The sequence below is a fragment of the Melopsittacus undulatus genome, chromosome 2, assembly GCF_012275295.1.
Source record: "Melopsittacus undulatus isolate bMelUnd1 chromosome 2, bMelUnd1.mat.Z, whole genome shotgun sequence".
In the NCBI taxonomy this organism is placed as follows: domain Eukaryota; kingdom Metazoa; phylum Chordata; class Aves; order Psittaciformes; family Psittaculidae; genus Melopsittacus; species Melopsittacus undulatus.
The window spans coordinates 17,345,338-17,370,355 of NC_047528.1; the positions used below are offsets into that span (position 1 = coordinate 17,345,338).

Below are 25,018 nucleotides of genomic sequence, written 5' to 3' on the forward strand. Positions count from 1 at the left end.
GAGATTTAACCCTGAAACACTTAGGAGTGATGCAGAAACACAAACCATATGCGATATACACAAGGGAACAGAAGCACACCCAGTTGTTTGCCCCTCTACCCCCCACAGATAATCATTCCACACAGGTGAGTACACAACTTCAACATGGTTTCATACATATGTCCAAATATCTGGTCTTTAACAAAAATATGTTTGGCAAAAAAAAAATATTCCTTGGATCTGTAGTTAGCCCACTGCCAAGGCTGTGTAGCTTGTTTTGAAGACTTTATTTTGAACCTGAACAAGAACTATCCTGTAGGCCAAGGCTAAGAAAGCAGGATAAGGACAGCAGCTCCTTTACCTGAAAAGCAGAGTGGAAATTGGATAATAATGACAGGGCACCATTATCACTGTTTGAGACAAAAAAGTAGAAAGGTACAGGCTTTCTAAAGAGTAGGTATGCACAGAAGTAAAATGCTTAACACAGGAAAGTAGGAATCACATCACATAAGGATTTTAGGAACAGGTTAACCTATTTCTGACAGACAATTGTCTAAGTATGACTGATCCTTCCTTGGGGCAGGCATTGGACCAAGCAACCTCTGAAGTCCTTTCCAGCCTGATTTTGAACAACTCCAGAGTGTAGGGCAGCAAAGGTAAAGAGGAACATTCTGATAAAGACGAGGTTTTCTTACACACTGATCTGGTGAGGAGCAGAGGACTAGAGGCATGGGGTGGTAACGCAACAACAGGCAGACATGGGGTGCGAAGTGATAGAACAGGGACAACACCACCCATACTAGTTTAACTCTGATTCATGGGATTTGAACTTATTTGTATTTCCATTCAAAATACAGTTACAAAAGTGTCTTGCAGCAAATCTGTAAGTGCCTGGCTTTTAGAACAGTGCTAAGTTCATATTCAGAAGAGCTTTAACAGAATTCAAAATCATCAACTAAAGGACAGTAGATAAGTAAGGTACTTCCAACAGTACTTTTAGACTTACCTAATTAAAAAGAGTAAGGCTTCAAATATAAGGTATTAACTTCTTGATTGCCTTGAAGTTATGAGCAAATACCAGTGTGAAATCTGATGCTTCTTAAATCCTGCCTCTAGAGTGACATGAAAGATTGTCTACCACATGATACCGTACAAGTAAGTAACACTTTGGTGAGGTGAAATACAGCATTTACATAGAAATATTTTGTACTTCCCTATAGTTCAGAAACATATCCCGTTAAGGAACTGAAGATCAAGTTACTGCCATTTTATACTGCTCAGAATAAATGACTGAACTGCAAGTGTGTGTTCAGCCTTTAGTACAAAATACAAAACAGGATTTAACAAAGTACTAACTTTCAGAAGTACATATTCTACAAATCAAATTTGCAGATTTGAGGGTCTTTGGGGGGATTGTGTAGGGTTTTGTTTCTTTTTTTTTAAAACACACAGAAAAAATGAAGGCAACTTTTACTTCATCTACTATGAGTATCATGCCATGAAGAGATCCATCTTTTTCCATGATGTTCATGTGCCTTATAAAACTTTCAAAAGACAGACAAGCTGGTCACACTGCTATAGAAGGGATGAAGATCTGTTTTGTTCCCTTAGGGAAGGGCAACAAGATCTCAGATAGGCTGACTGACATCCACCTCCCAACATCCTTTCTCAAAGGATCAGATCTTTTGTTTTCTTCTACTGCAATTCCATCTATCCTGAAAAACAGGGAAAGTGATCTTGGAAACACAATGAGAATAGAATACAGCCTAGACAGGAACACTGGAAGAGAACTTGAAGCAAGATTAACTGCTGGGCAGGATGATAATTATGGTAGTGATGACCTCCTGTAACAGGGACCAACACCATATTCAAGTCTATAATGGTAACACCACCAGTTGCTTTATGCACAGGATAGATGCAGAGTGAATGTTAGAAAGTTTGGAAAGACAAAAGACCATTCAGCAGCAGCACCACAGCAGTGACAGTGGAGAGCTGTTTACCCAAACACCATCTTTCAGTTCAACTTAAACCCTGACTTGGTAAAGTTTTTTTACAGTAAATCTTTCTGATCAGACTGTTTCAAACCCTAAAATCAGGAAAAGAGTTTTTTCTCAAAACCTCTGAAAAAAATGGCAAGTCAGGTCACATGCTTAAAACTAGCTCCTTCAGAAGCCAAAACATAACTACTGGTGCCTCAGGTCAGTTTTTAAGATAAGGAGGGTAAAACCAGGCCTAAGGTTATATTTATCCAGTTGAAAGCAAATAGATCCATGTTTGTCCAGCGCCTGGAGCTGACCAGTGACCAGTCCAGAAGAAGCCATGTTACTGCAATGCTTGCACACTGTCTTCCAGCAGCTTCGTATTTACAGAGGTATGTCATTAATGCAAGCTTCCAAACCAGAATCTATGAGATCAGGGCAGCTGAAGACACCTTCACCCACTGATGTCGGCAGATATTCCCTCATCCCCAGTAGTAAAAAGGTTTTTGAAAGCCATAAGGAAAGTAAGATGAAAGCTAGGGGTAGAAACTGGTACCAGACAGACAAATTTTTATGACAGGAGACACCTAGTGTCAAGGCTCCCAAGTCAATGCTGGGCTCCCCTTCTGAAGCACCACCACGGGAAGACACTGTTCTAAGGCAAAATTGTAAATGCCTCAAGACCACAAGGTGTAAGTTACAAACTTAACTTCATGCCTTTGCCAGCCTGCTTTATCCCATGCTACATCATGACTGACGGGTTCAGAGATCACCTCCCAACCACCCTCTGCAGCCAGCTCCAACCAGCCCAGCCAGGCCTTGCACTCACCAAGGTACACAGTGGCTCATGTGTCAAGAGTAAGATTTTACCAACAGTCAATCATCTTATCTTCTGAGAGACAGTAAATGTTATTATTCTTTTAGTAAATTGCTCCAAAGCAAAGCATTTAAAAAGATACGTTTTCATTTTACTAGCATCGTGCCAAGATGTCATACAAGTACTGGACTGATTTCTATTCAGCTTATATTCTTCAGGAACTAGACACACAACCACTCAAATATATTTTTAATAGCAAAAGGAGTACTACTGAGTTTAGCACCCAGTAGTCACATATAGACATAAGACAAAAATCATCGTATATTTATGGAGGAAAGTTAAGAACACAGTATTAAGAAACATTTATCTCATCCATGATATTCCCATGCCAGGGACATTAAAATACAAATGCATCTATTAATTTGACTCCATGTGTCTTTATGGAGTTTTCAGCTAACAGAAAAGTTGTTTCAGAATTAAAGATCTTAATGATGCAAGAAGTTTGCAATGCATGTTCAACTAAATGCTATAGGTTATGCACTTCTAAGTAGCATAGAAAAGCTCTGAGAAGTCAAACTGGGCAAATACTCAGTTTTATAGTAAAAAAACCCCAGACCAATTTCCTTCTGAAGTTGATGCAAAGCACTAATCAAGACAAGTTACTTCATAAAAATGCTCAGAAGGAATATGTAAAAAAATACTCACCAAGCCATACCTTTTTTTAAAGGTTCTTGACATTACCATTACAAATTTTCCACTTACTCAATGCTTCTACTTATTTCTTGCATCTTTTTCACTTTTATATCTTCACCAATGTAATTTAAGAAGTTTCACTTTTTACTACTTCATCTCATTTGTTCTACATTATGTCCCATGAGAACGACATAGAAGACAACTGTCCACAGAATTCATTCAAGGAGAGCAAATATGAAGTAAATTTTTAAAGCTTGAAACGGATTTACTGTACATATGCCAAATTTGAAGAGAAGTTATGGTTTAAGAAACTGAAATCCAGGGTAACAAAGTGCAGTTCTCATAGGAGTCTTTAACAAGTTAATCAGTAGGCTGTATCATTAAGCAAGAAAACAAAGTTCTCTATATTCAACTAACAGGAATGCAACTGATGTTTCATTTTTTAAGCAATTAAACATCAGAATACTTGCCCTCATAAATTACAATTAGTCAGTTTTGTCCTTCCAGGTTCAAAGCTGCACTAGGTAATGTTTCTGAAGTTTAACACACTTTAGCCAGAAAGTAGTATGTTTGTTGCTTAAATAATGCTGTGAGCCTAAGAATTAAGATTCTATCTTTAATTTTCTCTTGAGAAGAGGGTGGAAAAGACTAGTTCAAGTAACATTTACACTGTATATTTGATAACACTTTGTATCAAACCAAAATTTGATGTTATGGTTTGAAACTGATGACCTGATATGATGATATGATGTTTCACAAATATTTGTTACCCCTGAGCACAACTACTGCAGCTATTGAGTTTATTTCTATACTAAACAACTATATGTTGAGATATCAAAATCGCTGAGGGAACATAAAATAGTACCAGAAAGCTTGAGTTACCCCAGGTAGATTCTTGCTATTCAGAGACTATCAACACAATATTGCTGCCTTCAATACTTCAAGGGAACACAAAGATTCTTCTCAGAGGTCCATGCTAATAGGAAGAAAGGCAAGAGACTCAAGCTGCAAAAAGGGAAATTCCAATTAGACAGTGGGTAAGAAGTCACACAATGAGGGTAATCAAATGTAACAAGTTACCCGAAGAGACCAGTAGCATTTATCCTTGAGAAATATTCAAGGCTCAACTTGCACAAACAGTCCTGCAATGGGCTGGACCAAATGATTTCCACAGATTTCTTCCAATTCAAAATTACTTTGATTCTGAAACATTTGCTCGATGTCTGTTTCATTGATCAGCTGATGGAGAAAGGCAAGAGAGGATGCAGTCCCTGATTTAATCTGAAGTATCATGCAAGGCCTTATTAAAAAAATCTTACTGCTGAAGAGGCTAATGGGAACAATAGCATACTAAAATTCAGTATGTCTGTTAGAGTAACAAAATCCAATAACTCCATCGCAGCTGTGCTCAGCTTCAAAAGAAGATAGAAAAATAAAAAGAGAGTATGATAAGGAGATGCAAAGTTGGCACTTAGAAAGATCAGATCCTTACAGGTAGCATACAGAGAAAGTAAAGATACCATACAGACGTATCAGGTAGTAAGAAACACTTGAAAGAGCAAAAGAAAACTGGCAGAACTAGGAGAGTCTTCTGGAAGCAAGAAGGCAGCCTTCGCAAAGTCGATTTGATACCCAAATGCATGTTGTGTGTAGGATTGTTAATCTGTCAAAATAAGACAAAGCAAAGGTGGTGGCACACACAGAAACACCGCCATCCCTTCCCACAATTTAGAGGAGGAGTAACTAAAATTTCCCCCTTCTTGGACAAGAATGCATAGGAAAAAGAGAAGATCAGTGTACAGAAAGATCTGGAACTGGAAAATACCCACTGAGCAGTGACTTCTCTACAACTATTCTGTTTTGCCTTCTAATCCTTGCAGAAAACTGAAGCCTTAGTCTTGGGGCTCCCAGGGTCTATTTCAAATTGGAAGAAGCTGAAGAATTTATAGAACAGAGGAGAGTGGCATAAGGACCAAGGTACTACAACATACTTTGATATGGCTGAAATATCAAACACATTAACAATGATAAGAAGCTACATACTTGAAGCAAAATTTAATGTACACTATTTTGGTACCAAGGTGCAGAAGAGTGGCAACCGTAACTCAACTTCAGGAAAGATCTCAACAATGAATCTGTATGCCTTATGTCTCTATCAAGCAAGTTAAGGGAAAAGGGTAGCACCCAATGAGTTAAATGGGGAAGAATCAAAGCAACTTTTCAGATGGAAGTCCTGACTCAGACCTAATAGAATTCTCTTAAGGAAGTGGCAAGCACAAACACAGGAGTCACACAGTTGATGCAGTTGGTGTGAATACCCAGAAGTCTTGCTACAAAAAAATAGTAAAAGCTTTCAAGGAAGTCAATTGGTCACATGTGAGATAAAAGGTCCTTTCACAGACAGTAACTGTGAAAGAGATAGTAAGCACAAAGTAGGAAGAACAGTCAGTTCTTAGGCAGTTGAAAATGCTGATCAGTGTGGTTTTGCAGACGTGTACTTTTTGTTATATCCATTCATAAGTGACCTGAAAGCTCGTAAAATTAAGATGGTCATCATCACTACAACTGCAAACATTTGCAGGAGGATTTCACAGGATTGAGTGACTAGACAAGGAATTTGCAAATTAATCTCAGTAGAGGTAGGCAATACCTATGTGAAAACAATTACATGAACTGACAAGCTCTAAGCTCATTACTAATGAAAGAGTAAGACATAGGGTAACTGTATATAGTGTCATCATCTGGAGAAAATGAACACAAAATAGTATACCACTGTAAAAGTCTATAGTGCATTCATACCTTGACTCCTCCGTGAGTTTTTCCACTGTCTCTCATTCCCTCTCACTCCACCTCACCAACCTGAGGAGGAAGTAAAACTCTGGAAATCTGGCCTCTTCTAGTTCAATTTGTTATTAGAGATGCATTGCTGCTAAGCAGACTGTGGGAATTATAGCTCGAAACAGTATAAATTGTAAATTCTTGCCTGCAGCACATAAACACATATAGTCAATCGCACAATATGTGGGGGATGACACAGGGCAGAAGATGCCAAGCCTAATCCAAACTCATTCATACTTTATCCCAGACATAGTCCCCAATTCACCTATTCACTGAACTATGCCCATATCAGCGATCATACTAATGGTTAAGCAGCCACAGACTATCAGGTCCTGTAATTCAGCTTGTGCCCCATCCTGATTTTACTCAGCAGCACTGATTCCAGCCCTATACATCAAACCCGTTTCTAATATTCTAAAATGCTGAGATAACTGCTTTTTTCTATACTGCATATACATACATTCAGAGCAGAAGTCACCCCTGAGCAGAAGTCACCCCTGAGCTCAGCCATGCTCCCTGCCTTCCCAACCTGGAGATGAAGAAACACATTTCAGTCCCAGCACTAGGATGTGTGCTGCTCCCTAACAGATAATCAATCCCCAGCAATCTCCTGCTTACATTCATCTTTCTAACAGGTACAGTCTTTGTTGCACATGTAGGTCAGCAATTCTCTCTCAGCTTAGCTGCCAGCCTCTTCCAACATAACCCAGAGGAAACTTGCACTGACTCTTGAGTAGGAAATCCTGCAAAGGGGCATGAACTCTCATGTCAAGATACTGGATTAGAAAGAACTTTAATTTTAACAAGCACAACTATCCTTATGGGGTCAGGATGTTGAACTCTTCACTGCCCACTACTGCACAATAGCACAGCTCTTTCTTGATGATCTTTGTAAACTGCCAGTTGTCAAACCTTTGCTTACCTGAATAAAAGTAGCACCCTCTACTGCTGCCTTCAGGTCTGTACAGACGCTAATGAGAGCCAACTGCTGCTCCACACTCAAAGATCCTTTCAGGAATCCCGACTCCTCCAGGTCTTTCATTTGTTTGCTGGCAAAAACATACATGCATTTAAGTACTTGATCATTCTTAAACCACCGTTAAGTTTTTAAAAAGCTTCTTAAGAAAACAGTAGTACTACGCTATTTGACACTGCATATATTTAATCTCAAAAATAGAAATGTTAACTTCAGTCATTTTTCTTTGCTCTCTTCAAGCACAGGCAGCTCTAAGATCTACTCCTAGACCATACCTGTCACCACCTCAAACTTGTTTTCACTAGTTCAAGATCAGCAAGAATTTTTCTACTCATAAATTAACAGCAAGAGAGGTCCCTTTCATATACCTCATCTAGTTTTACAAACAGGTTTCTTTTGTTATGAAGCCTCACCACAGGAACACTGTTTGGCTGTACAGAAATAAATACATTCCATACAGCCAAAAGTCCTTACTAAGAAATCCATACCACTATATGGGTACTGACTACAGAGCAAGTGTCAAAAATGTCAGGTAGTTACTAGAGTGGCCAGGGCTCAAAACAAATGTTCAAGTACACACCATTGCTGGGGTGGACATGCCACCTTCTCAAAGTCACTACAGTTTGAAATCCTCCAACGTCCAGAGCAAGCAAGCTATTTTCATTACTGTTAAAAGTCACCTAGAGGAGCAATTTCCACAGAAATTGAAATGGGATTAAACTATTAGATCACAAGCAACCTAAAACTATTCGATATAGCCATTATTATGGTTAAATCTGTCGAGTTACATCAAGCCGAAATTCCTTTGGTTATTATTCAGCAAAAATTGTTCATCCTGAAGAGAGGCAGGGAAAAAAAATAAATAATCCTTTCTTCTCCCTAACAACCTAGTTCTGAAGTGTTGGCTTATTTCTGGATGACTTTTTATGTGATAAATAAATTGAACCTGCCACAGCTGGCAGGTGGCCAAGCTGTGGGAAACAGAGCTGTACATTCTGGAAACTATATTTTGTACCACAGGAATCGTATCACTGAATACTGGAACAGCCTGTGAACCATCACATATATGATCTTTAAGTGACTGTTGTACACATAAGAGCCTTCACTAGGGGCTTTACAGAACAGTACATTAATTGTAGAGGTGAAGGGGAAAGCGACCTGGGGGTCCTGGTGGATAGGAAGATGACTATGAGCCAACAGTGTGTCCTTGTGGCCAAGAAGGCAAATGGCATCCTAGGGTGCATTAGAAAGGGGGTGGTTAGTAGGGCAAGAGGTTCTCCTCCCCCTCTACTCTGCCTTGGTGAGGCCGTATCTGGAATACTGCGTCCAGCTCTGGGCCCCTCTTTTCAAGAAGGACAGGGAATTGTTTGAAAGAGTCCAGCGCAGAGCCACAAAGATGATTAAGGGAGTGGAACACCTCCCTTATGAGGAGAGGCTGAGGGAGCTGGGTCTCTTTAGCTTAGAGGAGACGGGTTAGTTCTTCAGAAGCAGAACAGGAAGCCAGCCACAGGGTCAAGGCAATGTCAGCCCCATACTGCTTTTCCAGACCAGCTCCAACACTTACATCCTGGGGCAGCATTTCCTCACCCCTTGCCAATGACAGGGCTGCAGTCACCAGCAATCCTTAACAGACCAGGCAGAGAGCAACTGGAGCCCAGTTCTCAGTCACTTTATTAAGTTGTATGAGGTTTCATCTATATTCATTAATTCCTTCGGTGAGCAGCTCCAGAGAGGACTCCTTCAACCCCGGAGCGGGGGGGGGGGGGGAAGCTCAGCGTCCAGGAGCCTCAATTCAGAGCGGCGAGAGCCACCGAGGGAGCCTCAAGCCCTCACCAGGCCTTGCCCAGAGGCCGGCAGCTCCGCTGAGGCGAGCAGGGACTCGCAGGGGGCTGTGCCAGGAGGGGCGGCCCCGCACTGACGGGTTAAAAATCCGCCCCAGGGAGCGCAAAGGACCAGGATCGTGGGGAACAGGGCGGGCAAACAGGGCGTGTCACGACGGGCAGGGCGTAGCGGGGCAGTTGGCGCCGGCAGCGCGAGCGGGGTGATGAGCGCTCGCCTCACGACCCGGGCCAGGTCTGGGAGCTCTGCTCTGGCTGCCCCGGCGGTGGCAGCGTCGGCACCAGACAGAGCCGATGAGAGGGGAGGGGGCAGCGCAGAGCTCGGAGTGCAGAGAGTGCCTGCACTGGTCTGGTGAGGGGAGGGTGCACAGTGGGCAGGGCTGCACTCGGTGCACCCTGGTGGAGGTCCTCCTGCAGCTGGGGCTGAGCTGCAGGACGCTGTCGCCAAGCCAAATGATGTCAGGGAAGCTGAGAGGAAGCAGGACTGCTTGCTCCAGACCCAAACGGTGCAGGGGCCTCAAGCGCCCATCGTGGCTCATACAGGAAAGAAGAAAGCTGTTAACCCCGAACTAGTAAAAAAAAAAAAAAAAAAAAAGGAAAGGCACAGGACAATTGAAAGAGAGGGGCTTCATCCTAAACCTGACATCCACACCCAGAACCACTTTGCAGTTCTGCAGGGGGCTAAGGAGGAAACACACACCTCACCACATGAACACCCGGCTCACGTACCAGTAAAGAGGGCTAGTGGTGCCACCAGTAAAAAGCAGCCACAGTAGTCCTAGTAGTAGGGGACTCTACTTTAAAAGGCACAGAGGCACCCATCTGTCGGCCTGACCCAGTCTCAAGGGAGGTGTGCTGCCCACCAGGGACACAGATCAGGAATGTTGCTGAGAGGTTGCCTGGCCTTCTAGTGATCCATGTGGGTGCTAGCGATACAGACAGCAGTAGCTCAGAGAACATTAAAAAGGACTACAGAGCCCTGGGAGAGGTGATTAGGGTCTCTGGAGCTCAGACAGTAATTCTCCAGGATAAAGGGAAGGACCTTAAAAAGGCTGTAAGGATTGGCCAGGTTAATAAATGGTTAGAACAGTGGTGCCGTAGTCAGGGGTTTGAGTATTTAGAACATGGGACTCAGTTCAGGAGGCCAGGTCTACTGGAGGCTGGTGGAGCTGGACTGACAGAAAAGGATAAGAGCTGTTTTGGTAGGAGGCTGGCCAGACTGGTCAAAAAACGCTTTAAACTAGATGTGTTGGAGGAGGCGGACATCATTCCAGTCAGCTGCAGCACCTATAATAAATGCTCGGAGTGATGCAAAGCTATTTCAGCTGCTCCAGCCAATGAGCCAGCTTCATTTGGAGCTCTGATCAGATGCCTCTACACAAACACCCATAGTATGAGGAATAAACAAGAGGAATTAGAGCTGTGTGTATGCGTACGGGGATATGACATAATTAGTATCATAGACACATGGTGGGATGGCTCCTATGACTGGAGTGTTGGAATGGAAGCTTACAGGCACTTTAGAAAAGACAGGCACAGCAGATGGGGAGAGGGGCTTGCTATTTGTCAGTGACAGGCTGGAGAGTATGGAACTCTGGGGACTGGTGATCTTTTAACAGAGAATTTGTGGGTCAGGGTCAAAGGGAAAACAGCAATGGGGGACATTACTGTGGGGATCTGTTACAGACCGCCTGATCAAGAGAACTCTATGGATAAAGCACTCGATAAATAAGAGCAGCCTCATGCTTGCAGGCCTTGCGCTCATGGGGGACTTCAACCACCCTGATATCTGTTAGAGGGATGGTACAACCTGGCACAAGCAATCCAAGAGGTTCCTCAATTTTGTGGAAGACAACTTCCTTTTGCAAATAATAGAGAGGCCATGCTTGACCTTGTGCTCACCAATAGGGAGGGGGGCTGGTTGGAAATGTAATACTCCAGGGCAGTCTTGGTTGTAGCAATCATGAGATAGTAAAGTTCGAGATCCTGAGGACAGTGAGAAGAGGGTGCAGCAAGCTCACTGCCCTGGACTTCAACAGAGCAGACTTCGGCCTCTTCAGTAACCTGTTCCATGGGATATAGCCCTAGAGGGCAGGGGGGCCCAAGACTGTTGGTTGATATTCAAGGATCATCTGCTACAAGCTCAGGAGTGTTGCATCCCAACTAGTAGGAAGTACAGCAGGAGGGCCAGGAGACCACCATAGATGGATAAGGAGCTACTGAGGAAACTCAGAGAGAAAAAGAGGCTTATAAAAGGCAGAAGCAAGGACAGGTGGCCTGGGAAGAATACAAGGATGTTGTCCAGGAAGCAGTTAGGAAAGCTAAGACCCAGTTACAATTAAATTTGGCAAGGGATGTGAAAGAACAGGAAGAGATTCTGTAGGTATGTAGCAAATAAAAGACAGACAAGGGACAACATGGGCCCTTTCCAGAAGCTATCAGGAGAACTGGCTATCCTGGATTTGGAGAAGGCTGAAGTTTTTAATGACTTCTGTGCTTCAGTCTTTACTGGGAAATGCTCTGACCACGCTGCCCAAGTCTTGGAAGACAGATGCAGGGACTGTGAGAATGAAGACCTTATGCCAAGTGTAGAAGAGGATCAGGTCTGAGACCATCTTAAGAACCTGAATGTGCACAAGTCCGTGGAACCTGATGAAATCCATCTGCAGGTCCTGAAGAAGCTGGCAAATGAAGTTGCTAAGCCATTGTCTGTCATATTTGAAAAATCACAGCAGTCAGATGAAGTTCCTGATGACTGGAAAAAGGGAAATATAACCCCCATTTTCAAGAAGGGGAAAATAGAAGACCCAGGGAACTAGAGACCAGTCAGTCTCACTTCTGTGCCTAGCAAAATCTTGGAGCAGATTCTCCTGGAAGGCATGCTAAGGCACATGAAAAACAAGGTTGTTGTTGACAGCCAGCACAGCTTCACTAAGGGAAATCCTGCCTGACCAATTTGGTGGCATTCTATGGAACAGGGGTAGACCAGTTGATGTCATCTACCTGGACTTGTGCAAAGCATTTGACATTGTCCCGCATGACATCCTTGTCTCTAAATTGGAGAGACATCAAATTGATAGGTGGACCATCTGGTGGATAAAGAATTGATTGGATGGCAGCACGCAGAGTTGTGGTCAATGTCCATCTGGAGACCAGTAATGAGTGGTGTCCCTCAGGGATCTGTGTTGGGACTGGAATTGTTCAACATCTTTGTTGGTGACATGGACAGCAGGATTGAGTGCGCCCTCAGCAAGTCTGCTGAGGACAGGCCTAGAAAGCCAACTGTACCCTGGGCTGCATCAAAAGAAGTGTGACCAGCAGGTCGAAGGAGGTGATCCTGCCCTTCTACTCTGCTCAGGTGAGACCTCACTTGGAGTATTGTGTGTAGTCCTGGTGTCCTCAGCTTAAGGACATGAAACTGTTGGAAAAAGTCCAGAAGAGGGCCATGAGGATGATCAGGCTGGAGCACTTCCTGTATGAAGACAAGCTGAGAAAGTTGGGGCTGTTCAGCCTGAAGAAGGCTGTGTGGAGACCTCATAGCAGCCTTCCAGTATCTAAAGGGGGTCTATAAGGATGCTGGGGAGAGACTCTTCATGAAGGACTGTAGTAGTAGGACAAGGGGTAACGGGTTCAAACTTAAAAAAGAGAAATTTAGATTGGATATAAGAAGAAGTTCTTTACTTTAAGGGGGGTGAGGCACTGGAATGGCTGCCCAGGGAAGCTGTGAATGCTCCATCCTTGGCCATGTCCAAGGCCAGGCTGGACAGAGCCTTGGGTGACATGGTTTAGTGTGAGGGGGGGCTGGAACTAGATGATCTTAAGGTCCTTCCCAACCCTAACTATTCTATGATTCTAAGATTCTGTATTTTTCAAGCAGCTTTTTAAATTAAAAGTGAAAAGAATGTGGATCACCTCATTTTCTACCAACTACTGCTGAGCAATGTGTGAGAATGCACTCACACTTTGTCAAATCGTCCTTTTATTTAGAGCTCTTCCTTGTCAACAAGTATTGAGTCCGTAGATCAAATAAAAATATTACACTTCCTCCTCCAGAATTCCTTAAACAAAACAAGTGTGCTTCATCGTGCATACTCTGTCAAGAGACATCTGAGACAAACATCTTCAGCTCTCTTTTAGAGAAGGGAGAACTAAGTGTTTCAGGTGTATCTGTCTGACAATTTTTAGGCATCCACGTATGCAATAACATTTTATAATGGCAGTAAATGAGACACTGAGATCACAGTATTCTAAGCCAAATATGAAAATTTACAGGAATTTATTTAAAAACAATCCACTTCATAATTAACTATATGGAAGCTAGTCACACCTCAGCATCAGATCTTCAGCTTGAACTGGCTTACTAAATCTACCATTAACTTCCAAAGAATGAGAATTTTACTTCAGCATACATGTAGCTGTGTTCCTGCCCAAATTCAGCATATTCTTGCTCACAGGCTCTATATTCCTTTAAAAAGCAAAACAAACTAAAAATTTAAGTTTGAAGAGACCACAATAGAACTATTTCCTTCTTTGAAAAAGAGGGTGAAAATGTTCCTTTGTAATACTACATTTATCTCTTCCTTCCTGGTCCCCTGAAATGCCAGTCTGTGATTGTTAATGGAAGGATTCAAAAATGCAAGAGCCATAGACCAAGGGATCTGGCTTTTAATTTTAATTCCACAAGCTCTTAGAGAAGTTTGCAGCACCCATCTCGTTTCACGCCTTTCCTCATCTGCCAATGATGACAATTCTGTCATCTCTGCTTCTCTGTCATTAGCAATTACACTCTACACTGTGTACTAAGAACACCATTTTGTAATTAACCTGCAAAACCACTGGACTGTTTTTTTCCCTCCCAAACAAAATTCTTCACATCAGCCATTTATTTAATTCAGTATGGTTATTTAAAGCATGGAATAAGGAATACATGCATTACTTCAATTTTGGCTTTTCCTCCCAGGAAATTTTCTCCTTTGTCCACCTTTACCAATATATTTACTGACATTTTAGTTGGTTTAGTCAACAAATGAATTTAAAGTCTTCCAAATGCTAAGCCCTCTTTATATTCCCTTGGGGTATTAAGACTACCACAAAAGTCTGGCAAAGGAAGTGAGCATCCCCTGATACTTATCATACATTTAGGCACTAGAAAGACCCACTAGTATATACAGCAGTGCACCACTGACATCTGCTGGGTGCCTTTTCATTCAAGGCAGCCTGGATTTCAGGGTGATCATCCCTGAGGCTGACCACAGACACAGGTCATTGCAGCCACGTGCACAGCAGACACCACAGGACTTTACTCTGCAGTTGTATCGTGTGCACAGCTTGAAGAGTTTGACTCAGTACCTGTGAGGTCTTTGAAGAATTTCCATAAGAAAATACTACTTCCTTTTAGAGCCCACACTTGGTCTATGTGCAGTTTTACTGTTGTACCTGGCTGCCTATGTCAACATTACTCTGGGAACTGAGCCAGTATCTGCTTTAAGATAAGGCACCCAACCTCTAGTAACACTCCTGATCACATAAACTGCCTAGAATGCTCTTGATTACAATTCCTACCCTAAGTGTCTTTACAGAAGGACCTTGCAAGTGATGCTAACATTTAAGCCATCTTGTTCATACCCCACTGCCTCACATTTATCCATAGTTACTACTGGGCACAGTATTCAGCACACACTGTTGTAACAAGCAAATACCTGCAAGATTAAAGACCACTTAATCATAAACTTACTACCAAAACCAGTAAGGAAAAGGTGGGAAGGGAAGAAAAGACAACACGTTTAGCCAACCACCACTACCCAAAGAGTAGCACCATTAACCAGTCATGGCATTACCATCTAGTGCTGTCTGATGAGAGGGTAGTTGGCACAGGAAAAAAAAAAACACAAAGCACAACAACCAAAAAAACCATCACTGGTCCCATCTATCTAGCATGGGACAACAGATCAAGTAGCCAACTAAGAGCCCCTATCACCAGGACAAGCTTACTGTCCACACATGAAATGGCCAAATAGTAAGCTGCTAATACTATGTTGTTAGCTATCTGAAAGAAAGTATCAGCCACTTTCCCTCTTCCTGCCTCCCCCAGGCTAAAGGTAAGCAGAAACCAGACCACCAGGGAAGAGTTATTACATATTACGTCTTCATAAGACTGCAGTACAAGTTGGCCCACAAAAGTATGCATGTTTCTGTCCAGACAGGAGAGACTCAGAGCTGTCAAATACTTCATCCACATGTTTGGCAGTATGTTAAAGACTGATAGTTGCACATCTGCCTTTGACACAGTTTTAAAGAGGCACAAAGCAAAGGACTACAGTGTAAGAGCATGGTGGTGCACAAAAGCAAATCAAAATTCTGAGATTCCTGAAGTTATCACACAAACTGCTTTCCAGCCATGGCACTCTCAGGGTGTCAATTTTGCTTGTTTAAGTTTACCTTCAAGATGGAAATTCTCACCAAACCCAAAGTAGGCCTACCTAAAACAGACACCCACAGTTCACATTTTTGCTTCTAACCATGCCAACCCAGTCTGAAACCTGCATCTCCTAGAGTCACAGATACGCTGGCTGAAAGGGTCTCTGGAAAGTCTGAAGTCCAGCTTCTTATACCTGCAGACATACTGCTAACACCAGATTCAGCTAGCCTTGGTTTTGTGTAGCCAAGCCTTGAAAGCCTTTTATAGGACATTTATACAGCTTTTTGGACAATCTGTTACTTCTGTATACCAGGCAAATGTTAACACCGTTAACTTCTCAAAACACAGCCTCTGCAATTACAAAGATCAGTTGTATCTAAATCATATATTCTAGTTGCCCAGGGGACTGGCTCCCATAGAGGAATGAGGTGAAAAGACAACACTTCCCTTTGGAGGTGTTTTCAACTACAGAATGGCCAGGCAGAACCTTTTGAGAGACAGACTATATCCGCTTCCAAAGCCTATCAATACATTCTCTAGTTAATTCTGCAAATGAATCAATTTCACCTAGCTAGTTACTTACGCTTTTCAAGGGGAAGAATGGGGAAGGAGATCAAAGAAAAATTGAAAAGGTAGAATCGAGCCCATGATTTAGCACAAGCTTGATGCATCAGTGTCAGGCACTCAATACCAAAATACACTTTGAGAAGAATCATCTAGTTAGAAGTTTTCCCCTCAAATGAGATATACAAAACTATCAACAAAGACTTAAGTCAAGCTTCATTTTGCCTTTGATATGAGTATAGTATTGATACAATACAGAACAGAGACCTGAAGAGAAGGCCAGCCTGGGAAAGTATCTAGCCACACAAGTCATGGAATATGCCACAGGAAAAGAAGGCAGAGCCTGCATCACTGCACTCCTTATGCTACAAAACCAACCCAGTAAACTGTTCCCCTTTTCATACACACAAAGCATAAGAGGGCATCAGACTGCAAGATGTACATTCTAACGTCTTTTCTGGAGACTCCTCCTGAAAAGAGAAAGACAGTGAACATGTGTTAGAGGGGAAAGTCTTTCAAAACTCTGGCTATAAAGAGAGTCATAGGGTTTATCTCCTTGGCCTTGTGACCTGCCATATATCAGGCACGACATTACAAGTTCCAGATCCCCATTTACAACAGTACAGAATTCTTAAAGTACTTCATGTGGCCAGGGTAGGACAGGGGAATGCCACTTCTTCCAGCTCCCACTTCTTGTTCAGTTTTCACAGCAACTGTGCTTCTACAACACAGAAAAGGTGACACTGCTTAGCCCAATGCTGCACTATGTATCAAGTCCAATAACATTTATGGCTAAATTAATAATTAATGAAGAGAGAAAGGATGAGATTCTGATCTCAAGACTGCCTGGCTCCAGGTCTTTAAAGGTCCAACACCTTTGAACCATGCAGAGGATCAATTTATAGTCAGATAAAGCTGACATACAAGTAATTCTCACTGAACAGCCTCACTTTTACTTTAGATTCAGTACCACACACCAAGACCTGCTATGTTGTTTTTAAATAAAATTATCTATAGCTTTATGTATACAATTGTTTGTGATTTTAGATATTAAAATCAGTCACTTGCTCCTGTATCCTGAAGAGATGAAGTTTTGTATCTAAGTAAATACCATATCTAACCAGCATCTACTAGAAAAAAAAAACGTAGATTACAGGTGCAAACATCCAAGTTTTAGTGTCCTCTTCAACCAAACTTTCTCCCCTTGCAAGTTTTCATTATATGCACAAAAACTGTTCTATATAAAACATGAACCAGTTACATAGGGAGAGAAATACAGCATTTCCACTGGAATTTATGAATCTTTATCAGCAGCATAATTATGTTTACAACAGTAGCACAGTAACTGTTTGAAAAAAGTTTACGTATTACAAGAATCGTAAAAGTTTTCTTGGGGGCATGTAGTAAAGTTTTTCTACATTCTATCTTTTAGAATTATCTTCAGGAATAGGGTACTACTTGCTTTTCTAATTCTCATTACTTTAAAGTTTAGCAATCTTCTACTCAAATCAGAATCACACCGACTCAAAACTCAGCAGAATGGACACGAGTTACATTTTCCAAGGCAGGTTACTACAGCATACATTCAGTAGGTCAAGTGTAGCATAAAGCTGTTCATCAGTGATTCTTCAGAACATAAGGTTGTTCCATTAGAGCAGACACTGGTTAATAATGCCACTGGTACACCCAGTTCAGTCCAACGTGCGGTCGTTTCATGTGTCAGAGCACTGACTGGCATGTGTCTATCAACAGGTAGATAGGTGGTAAATCCATCACACCATGTTATGCCTTAGTAAACACACTCTCCCTTTCTTTCTGTACCTGGTTTACTGATATTGTGGCCACCCGATACATATTTCCTCTTGTTTCAGTAGATCCAAATCCCATGCTTTAATCTCAAGTATTTTTACCCATGACAAGTGATTTGAATAAATTTACAGATATATTTCAGATCTTCCATAGAGATACATGGAGGCTTTCCTGATGACTGTAGGTCCATTCCAGACTCACTCTAGTCCTCTGGCAGGAATACACACCACTGCTACCTACCTGCTGTTCTAAGAGAGTTGAACTCTTTAGGTTAATGAATCCTGAGGAGTTCTGAATTTATATAAAGGGCAATGAGTTACAAGTCAATGTGATAAAAGTTAATGACATAGAGTATTTAATACTTAAGTACCATTTCTGTCAAAGTATCACCTCCTTTTAGAAGAAAATGTTTACTACTCAAATCTCACTTTCGTTTCATAAAGGGAAGATACAAATAGTCATCTCCACACTTCAGTTTCTCCTTAATATGTAGAGGATCTCCATACACTGAAAGTTCATGGACTGCAGTCTAGGATGGTATAAATACTTTTCAATACAAAACCAAAATAATCCACAAAAACCCTAAACCTAAAAGCTTTCCTTAACGTACTAGCTATTTGAAGGGGAAAAAGAAAGCAAATACCAGCAAGTCCAGAGAAGTAGCCACCAGCTGGCTTTGTCAGACTAATCCAACAGGCATTCCCCTGCCACTCTCTCCTGCAAGCCCTCATAACCTATTCAAGCTCCAGCTATTACACAAGTATCATATAAGTCAAAGGGATTTATTGCAGGTTGTGTGCTACGAAATCAGTGCAAAGAAGTTCAAATTTGACTGTATTTTAATAGATATAATGATTTAAATACTAGTTGACAAAACTGCATAGTATTTGCATCATGAAACCTACAATAGAATCATAGAATCATAGAATAGTTAGGGTTGGAAAGCACCTTAAAATCATCTAGTTCCAAACCCCCTGCCATGGGAAGGGACACCTCACACTAAACCATATCACCCAAGGCTTCATCCAACCTGGCCTTGAACACTGCCAGGGATGGAGCATTCACAACATCCCTGGGCAACACATTCCAGCACCTCACCACTCTAACAGTAAAGAATTTCTTCCTTATATCCAATCTAAAACTCCGCTGTTGAAGTTTTAACCCGTTACCCTTTGCCCTGTCACTACAGTCCCTAATGACTAGTCCCTCACCACCATCCCTATAGCTCCCTTCAGATACTGGAAGGCTGCTATGAGGTCTCCATGCAGCCTTCTCTTCTCCAGGCTGAACAGCCCCAACTTTCTCAGCCTGTCTTCATATGAGAGGTGCTCCAGTCCCCTGATCATCCTCGTGGCCTTCCTCTGGACTTGCTCTAACAGTTCCATGTCCTTTTTATATTGAGGGCACCAGAACTGCACACAACACTCCAAGTGAGATCTCACGAGAGCAGAGTAGAGGGGCAGGATCACCTTCTCTGACCTGCTGGTCACGCTTCTTTTGATGCAGCCCGGAATATGGTTGGCTTTCTGGGCTGTGAGCACACACTGTCAACTCATATTCATTTTCTCATCGACCAACACCGCCAAGTCCATCTCCGCAGGGCTGCTCTGAATTTCTTCTTTGCCCAACCTGTAGCTGTGCCTGGGATTGCTCCAACCCAGGTGTAGGACCTTGCACTTGTCATGGTTAAACTTCATCAGGTTGGCATCAGCCCACCTCACAAGCGTGTCAAGGTCCCTCTGGATGGCATTCCTTCCCTCTAGCGTATCAACCGAACAACACAGCTTGGTGTCATCGGCAAACTTGCTGAGGTCGCACTCAACCCCACTGTTCATGTCACCAACAAAGATGTTAAACAAGACCAGTCCCAATATAGATCCCTGAGGGACACCACTCGTTACTGGTCTCCAGCCAGACATTGAGCCGTTGACCACAACTCTTTGTGTGCGACCATCCAGCCAGTTCTTTATCCACTGAGTGGTCCACCTATCAATTTGATGTCTCTCCAATTTAGAGACAATGATGTCGTGTGGGACAGTGTCGAACGCTTTGCACAAGTCCAGGCAGATGACATCAACTGCTCCACCCCATCCATCAGTTCCATAGCCCCATCATGGAAGGCCACCAAATTGGTCCTTTCCAACCCTAACTATTCTATTTTTACATATATAAACAGTTCCCCTTCGTAAAGAGGGTCATTAATGGTCTGTTTTCCTCTTCCGATATTAATGCTTTTAAGATGCTCTCACACTGCCAACTGATTTCAGAATATCCAGAAACTAGGCTATTTAACTAGGATGGTATCACAGCCAATATACACAAGTTAATTGTAAGTTAAGCACACTTTAAGCAAAAGGCAAAACTTGCCTTGAACTCCTATAGGATAGCAAATGCAGGCATGGACCAGTACAGACAAACTCAAATACCACTCTTCCCTCTTACACACAACACTTTATGCTTCACTTTTCCAAACTGAAACACTTGGAAGGCTGAAGTCCTAATTTTCCTATTAAAAAAGAACAAAATGGAAATGAGTGCTGTCTTTAGTAATGTAGACTGCAGAACTTCCCCCTCCACAGTGACCGAGAACCTCATCCCCGCTGCCATTATTACAGTAAATCTCTAAAAAAGACAAAAGTGTCAGTCATCTAGGTGGAGCAACAGAAACTGTTGGTTTCACTAACACCTACTTAGAAAGAGAGGTGTGGGGAAATAGGTGATTTTAAAAATGGTCTCATGGGCATAAACTAGCTCTATTTCCAGCACCATCCTCAAGAGGGTGAACAGGACCAATGAGATGCTGTCCCGTCTAACATAAGGAGTACGGGCCAAAACAGTTGAGGAGTAAGGTTCAAAACAAACAAAAGCAAATAGCTCTTCACCAGTGAACAGTAAACCTGCAGAACACAAAATCCTTTCGCAAGGAGGATGCAAAAGGATTCACACAGGTTTGAGGGAAGGTTAAGAGAAATTCTTGGAAGAAATTTAGAGTTGCTGAATACATAAACTACTTCAAGGCACTGAAGGTTGGTGAACAGGAGCAGACAGGCAAGACTTGAATTTATAGCTCTGTCATGCAACAAAAACTTGTGGCTTTAGCCATAGTACCACAGGCAAGAGAGAAAATGGCTGTAGAATTGTTGATCTGAACCGATGTGACTATTCTCATGTTGTCACCCTCAAATTTGTTCCTTCTAAAGATGACTCCCAGCCTTTACTAGAACAGATCATCTTTAGCAACTTGTTCTTCTAGGACCCAAAAAGTACTAGTTAAGAATTAAAAAAAATCTAGTTATAGAATACCCATAACTGTAGCATGGCTTCTCAACAATCCATAGTAACCTACTTCCACTTTGAAGGAGTCCTTGTTGTCTTTCTACGTACAGACTTTTCTGGCCATGTATTTTAAGCTTAGCCTATAGATAAACTAATCATAGTAAATACTGTTTCAAGAATTTGGATTTAAACTTGAACTCCTCAGTCATTAAGAATTAAAGTGCTCTTCAGCAGTGTCATTGAGAGATATGGGAACACAGTTCTGATCTTAACAGGACCTGTATTTCAAAGTTAAAGCCTTCTTCAAAGATTAAAATCTATGCTTCCTTAAACAGTAAGAGATGACTGTTTATCCATAATTACAGAAATCCCACCATTTCATTACAATCCCAGTCATTTCAAGCCAGGTGACCTACCGAATAATTTCCAGTGCACTTGTTAGCTGCTGTTGTGCAACATCATAAAGTTTCACCTTGAAGCCTCCAGCAGCAAACACCATGGCCCAGCTGCGACCAATAAGTCCACTGAAAAGACAATATATATAAACCAATTAATAAAGAAGCATTTATTTTGAGGAATGAGGTCTTACAAGCATTGCAAGGAGAACAGAGCTTGGACACTTCAATACCTGGTTAAAAGATTGGTTACATGCTGATAAGAAACAACTAACAGACAAATATCCTTTGCTAGCTGTGTAGCAGGTTCTCTGACAGCTAGAAGAAAGATAATGGGAAATTAAAAAACCCAAATAAAGTAGAAAAAGGACAGCAGAATTCAAATAGTAGGAACTACTACTTTGGGACATTGGACTCGAGTATCAACACTTTCGGCAGCTACAAACTTAACTTGGAATTGGTGCATGAAATTACACTAAAAAAGATTTAAAAAAAACCCCAAAACTAATTTGTTCAGTTCGTAAACTAAAGACAGACAGCAGCCTGGTGGTCCAAGAGTTCAGGTTCCTGCTTCAGAGCTGATCAGAAAAAATGAGACCTAGCTACTGAAGTTGTGGGTGTTCAACAATTCAGGAAGCATGTGAATTATCATAAGCATGTGAAAAACGGAGGGAAGAAGAAAGGCAAACAACCAAACATGGGTTTGATATTACTGTTCTACCTACCCTCCCCTAGCACTACATTTATTTTTAGATTAAGCAGTCTTATAATGCTGGAAGCACACAGGAACAACCTGCTTACGTCCCTACACCTTTTGCCAAAGTCCCGTTACTAAGAAACACAGAGAAGAAACTTGAAGTGACTGACAATTTTATCATGTCTCTCAAAGCAATGCAGGTTTTAACTTAATTTATAGTAGGTGCAGTCTCTTCAAACCGACGCACAGTGTCAGAAGCTTAAATAACCTGAGATCACAAAAAAAAAAATATTCCCTAACAGAGACAAGAGCAGAGCTCCATACCAACAGTGGAGGTTTAATAATTACATGCATTTCCTGTCATTTCCAAAAATCATTGTATTTGCAGTATTAAACTTAAGCAACCTCTGGCAACTGGAAAATGCAATGCCACTAGGGCATTGATAAAGGATTAAAAGGAGAGCAAAAGTCAGAGATAAAGCAGTAGGGCAGATGACAGAAGAAGGAAGAGAAAACAGGAACAAATTCAGCCTTTGGTTTACATATTAAAAAAAGAAAGAACAAAACAGGAAGTTCTAGGAAACAGCAGGAATCAGTGGAAATAATTGGAAGGAAAAAAAGCAACTCTGCATTTAGCGTTGAGTGGGCAGTAAGTTCTCACTTGATACTTCTAATTTAAAAGAAAAAATTAGAATCTCACTTTACTAAGCCCACACCTCAGCAGTTCTCAGCAAGCTACGAACAAACATGCTTATGAAAAAAGTAAAGTATTGTCAAGGTTTGTGAACTACTGTAGCCTCCTAGCTAACAAGTATTTCTCAAATAAAAATATTTGGATCACTTAAATTTTAACAACCATATCTTAGCTATCACCGTCTTTATAAAATAGCATCATCTCTCAAATTGCACTTTTAAATTAAGCTTTCTTAAATTGATAAAGTTTGATTAAAAAATATTTCTAAAATTGTATGTCTTTTTTTTTTAATTCAATAATTTTTCTGTTGAGCTATAGAGCATATAGAGTAAGTCAATGACAAGTGTCAGGCCTGCACTGTTACTCCTGTGTACAGCAACACTATGAGGTGGTATTAGTATATCTGACTCCAAGACAGTGCTTTTTGACACTTCAAACACTGTCATTTTGGGTCCAGTGATGAAGTACTAACAATCAGATCTGCTCACACAACTTCTGCAGGTGCTACCAGAAACAGTTGCCCTGCCTTCAGTGTGATTATGCCACAGCAGGCACAGCAAGTGAGAGCCAAGCTCTCTCGACCCTTCACACACCGACTCCACTGTCACATGGGGGCACCCAGACACGTGTCCCGAGACCTCAACTGGTCTTGCTAATAAACGGAGACCGTGCTTCTAGCACCAAGTTACAGTGGTGTGTTGGGGGCTGTTACTGTCTGGCCCATGTTTTCTCTTCCCACCAGATTACTGATCAAATAAAGAACTCCGGGTTTAGCTCAAGAAGACAAAACAATGCATTCCTACACAAGTCAGAAACACTGCTGTCAATAAAATATAGCGACCAAGAGAAGCTCAGGAGTTTTGACATAGTTGACAAACAGGATCTTAAAGCTATTCTTAGATTTCTGCACTCCCCTTGCACCTACACACACAAAACATTGCAGTGAAAAAAGGCAGCAGTCTTTCAGATCTCAGGAATTACTTACTTTAAGCAGAGATGCTGTGGACATTTGTTTGCTGGAGTTTGATTTGTTCGGTTTTTAAGTGGCACAAAGCTGTCAGAGACTTAAGACACTCTTTCCTGTGAGCCAGAGAAGTGCATTCCTCCCATGGTTTCTGAATACCAGCAGGAACCCGCACCTGGCCTGCCCTCCTCGCACTGCTCCCCCACACCAGTGCTGCACATGCTGGACCCCACCGACTGCCCCGAGTTAGCACCTGGCCGCAACACCCGACGCCTGCAGCGGCCGCGACAACGCCCTACTCGCCACGCTGAGGTGGCGAGCCCACTCCAGGCAGGCCGGACTTCGCCTGGACGGCGCCCCAGCTCCTTCGCACGTCCCCGGGCATCCGTTCGCAGATCCCCCAAGGGCCAAGCCGGGCTGGCTGCTCCTCCCCTGAGTACTACACCTACCCGCGGAAGGGGAGAGAAAAGCAGGGGCTTTACCTGCCGATGATCGCAACTTGGCCGGGCTCCATGCCTGCGAGTCCGGAAGGTGCACGGCCGACACAGAACCACGGGAACTAGAGCTGCCTCACTGCGCGCGCGCCCACCCCCACACACGGCTCCCGCCATGTCACAGCCGCCCCCATTGGCTCCTGCTACGAGTGCTCCGATTGGCTGCGCGCCGCGCCCCTCAGCGGCCGCTCCTCGAGCCGCCCGGCGGCCTTCCCTTCCCTGACGGAGAAAGAGCCCGCCCCGGCCGGGCCCCGCCCGACGCACACCGGAGGCTCGCAGCCGGGCCAAGCTCCGTGCAGCCCGTACCCGCCGCAGGTCAGGGTTATCACCCTCACTCCTCACACCTCAACGTGCCGGGAGCGCTGCTTTCGTTCCTTGTAAGACCGGCCCTGCATGCTCACCTTCTAAGAGGTAGCAGGTGAGAGTGCTCACCTGCAAGACGAGCTGCCGAGGGCAGCTGGGCGGGGACAAGGGGCTGCCTGTTACACCCGCTCTGGAGTGGGTAAAGACCAAGGGTTTACGTGCCCTTAAAACGCATAGACCCCTACTGCCACATAATCAAAGGTATTCCACTATCCCAATGAAAC

General features: G+C 42.7%; 1 protein-coding gene across 2 annotated transcripts in view; it reads right to left on the bottom strand.

Annotated features, from left to right (window-relative positions):
- CRYL1 (crystallin lambda 1) overlaps positions 1-24,568 on the bottom strand; it is a 61,375-nt gene extending 36,807 nt beyond the window's left edge. For both annotated transcript variants that reach the window (XM_031049588.2, XM_013129228.3), the window contains exons 1-3: positions 24,420-24,568; positions 21,604-21,711; positions 7,229-7,355 (exon numbers count right to left, since the gene is read on the bottom strand). In XM_031049588.2, coding sequence (XP_030905448.1) covers positions 7,229-7,355; positions 21,604-21,711; positions 24,420-24,451 — 267 coding nt within the window. In that variant the 5' untranslated portion in view covers positions 24,452-24,568. The remainder of the gene's footprint in view (positions 1-7,228; positions 7,356-21,603; positions 21,712-24,419) is intronic.
- Positions 24,569-25,018: the final 450 nt, after the last annotated feature.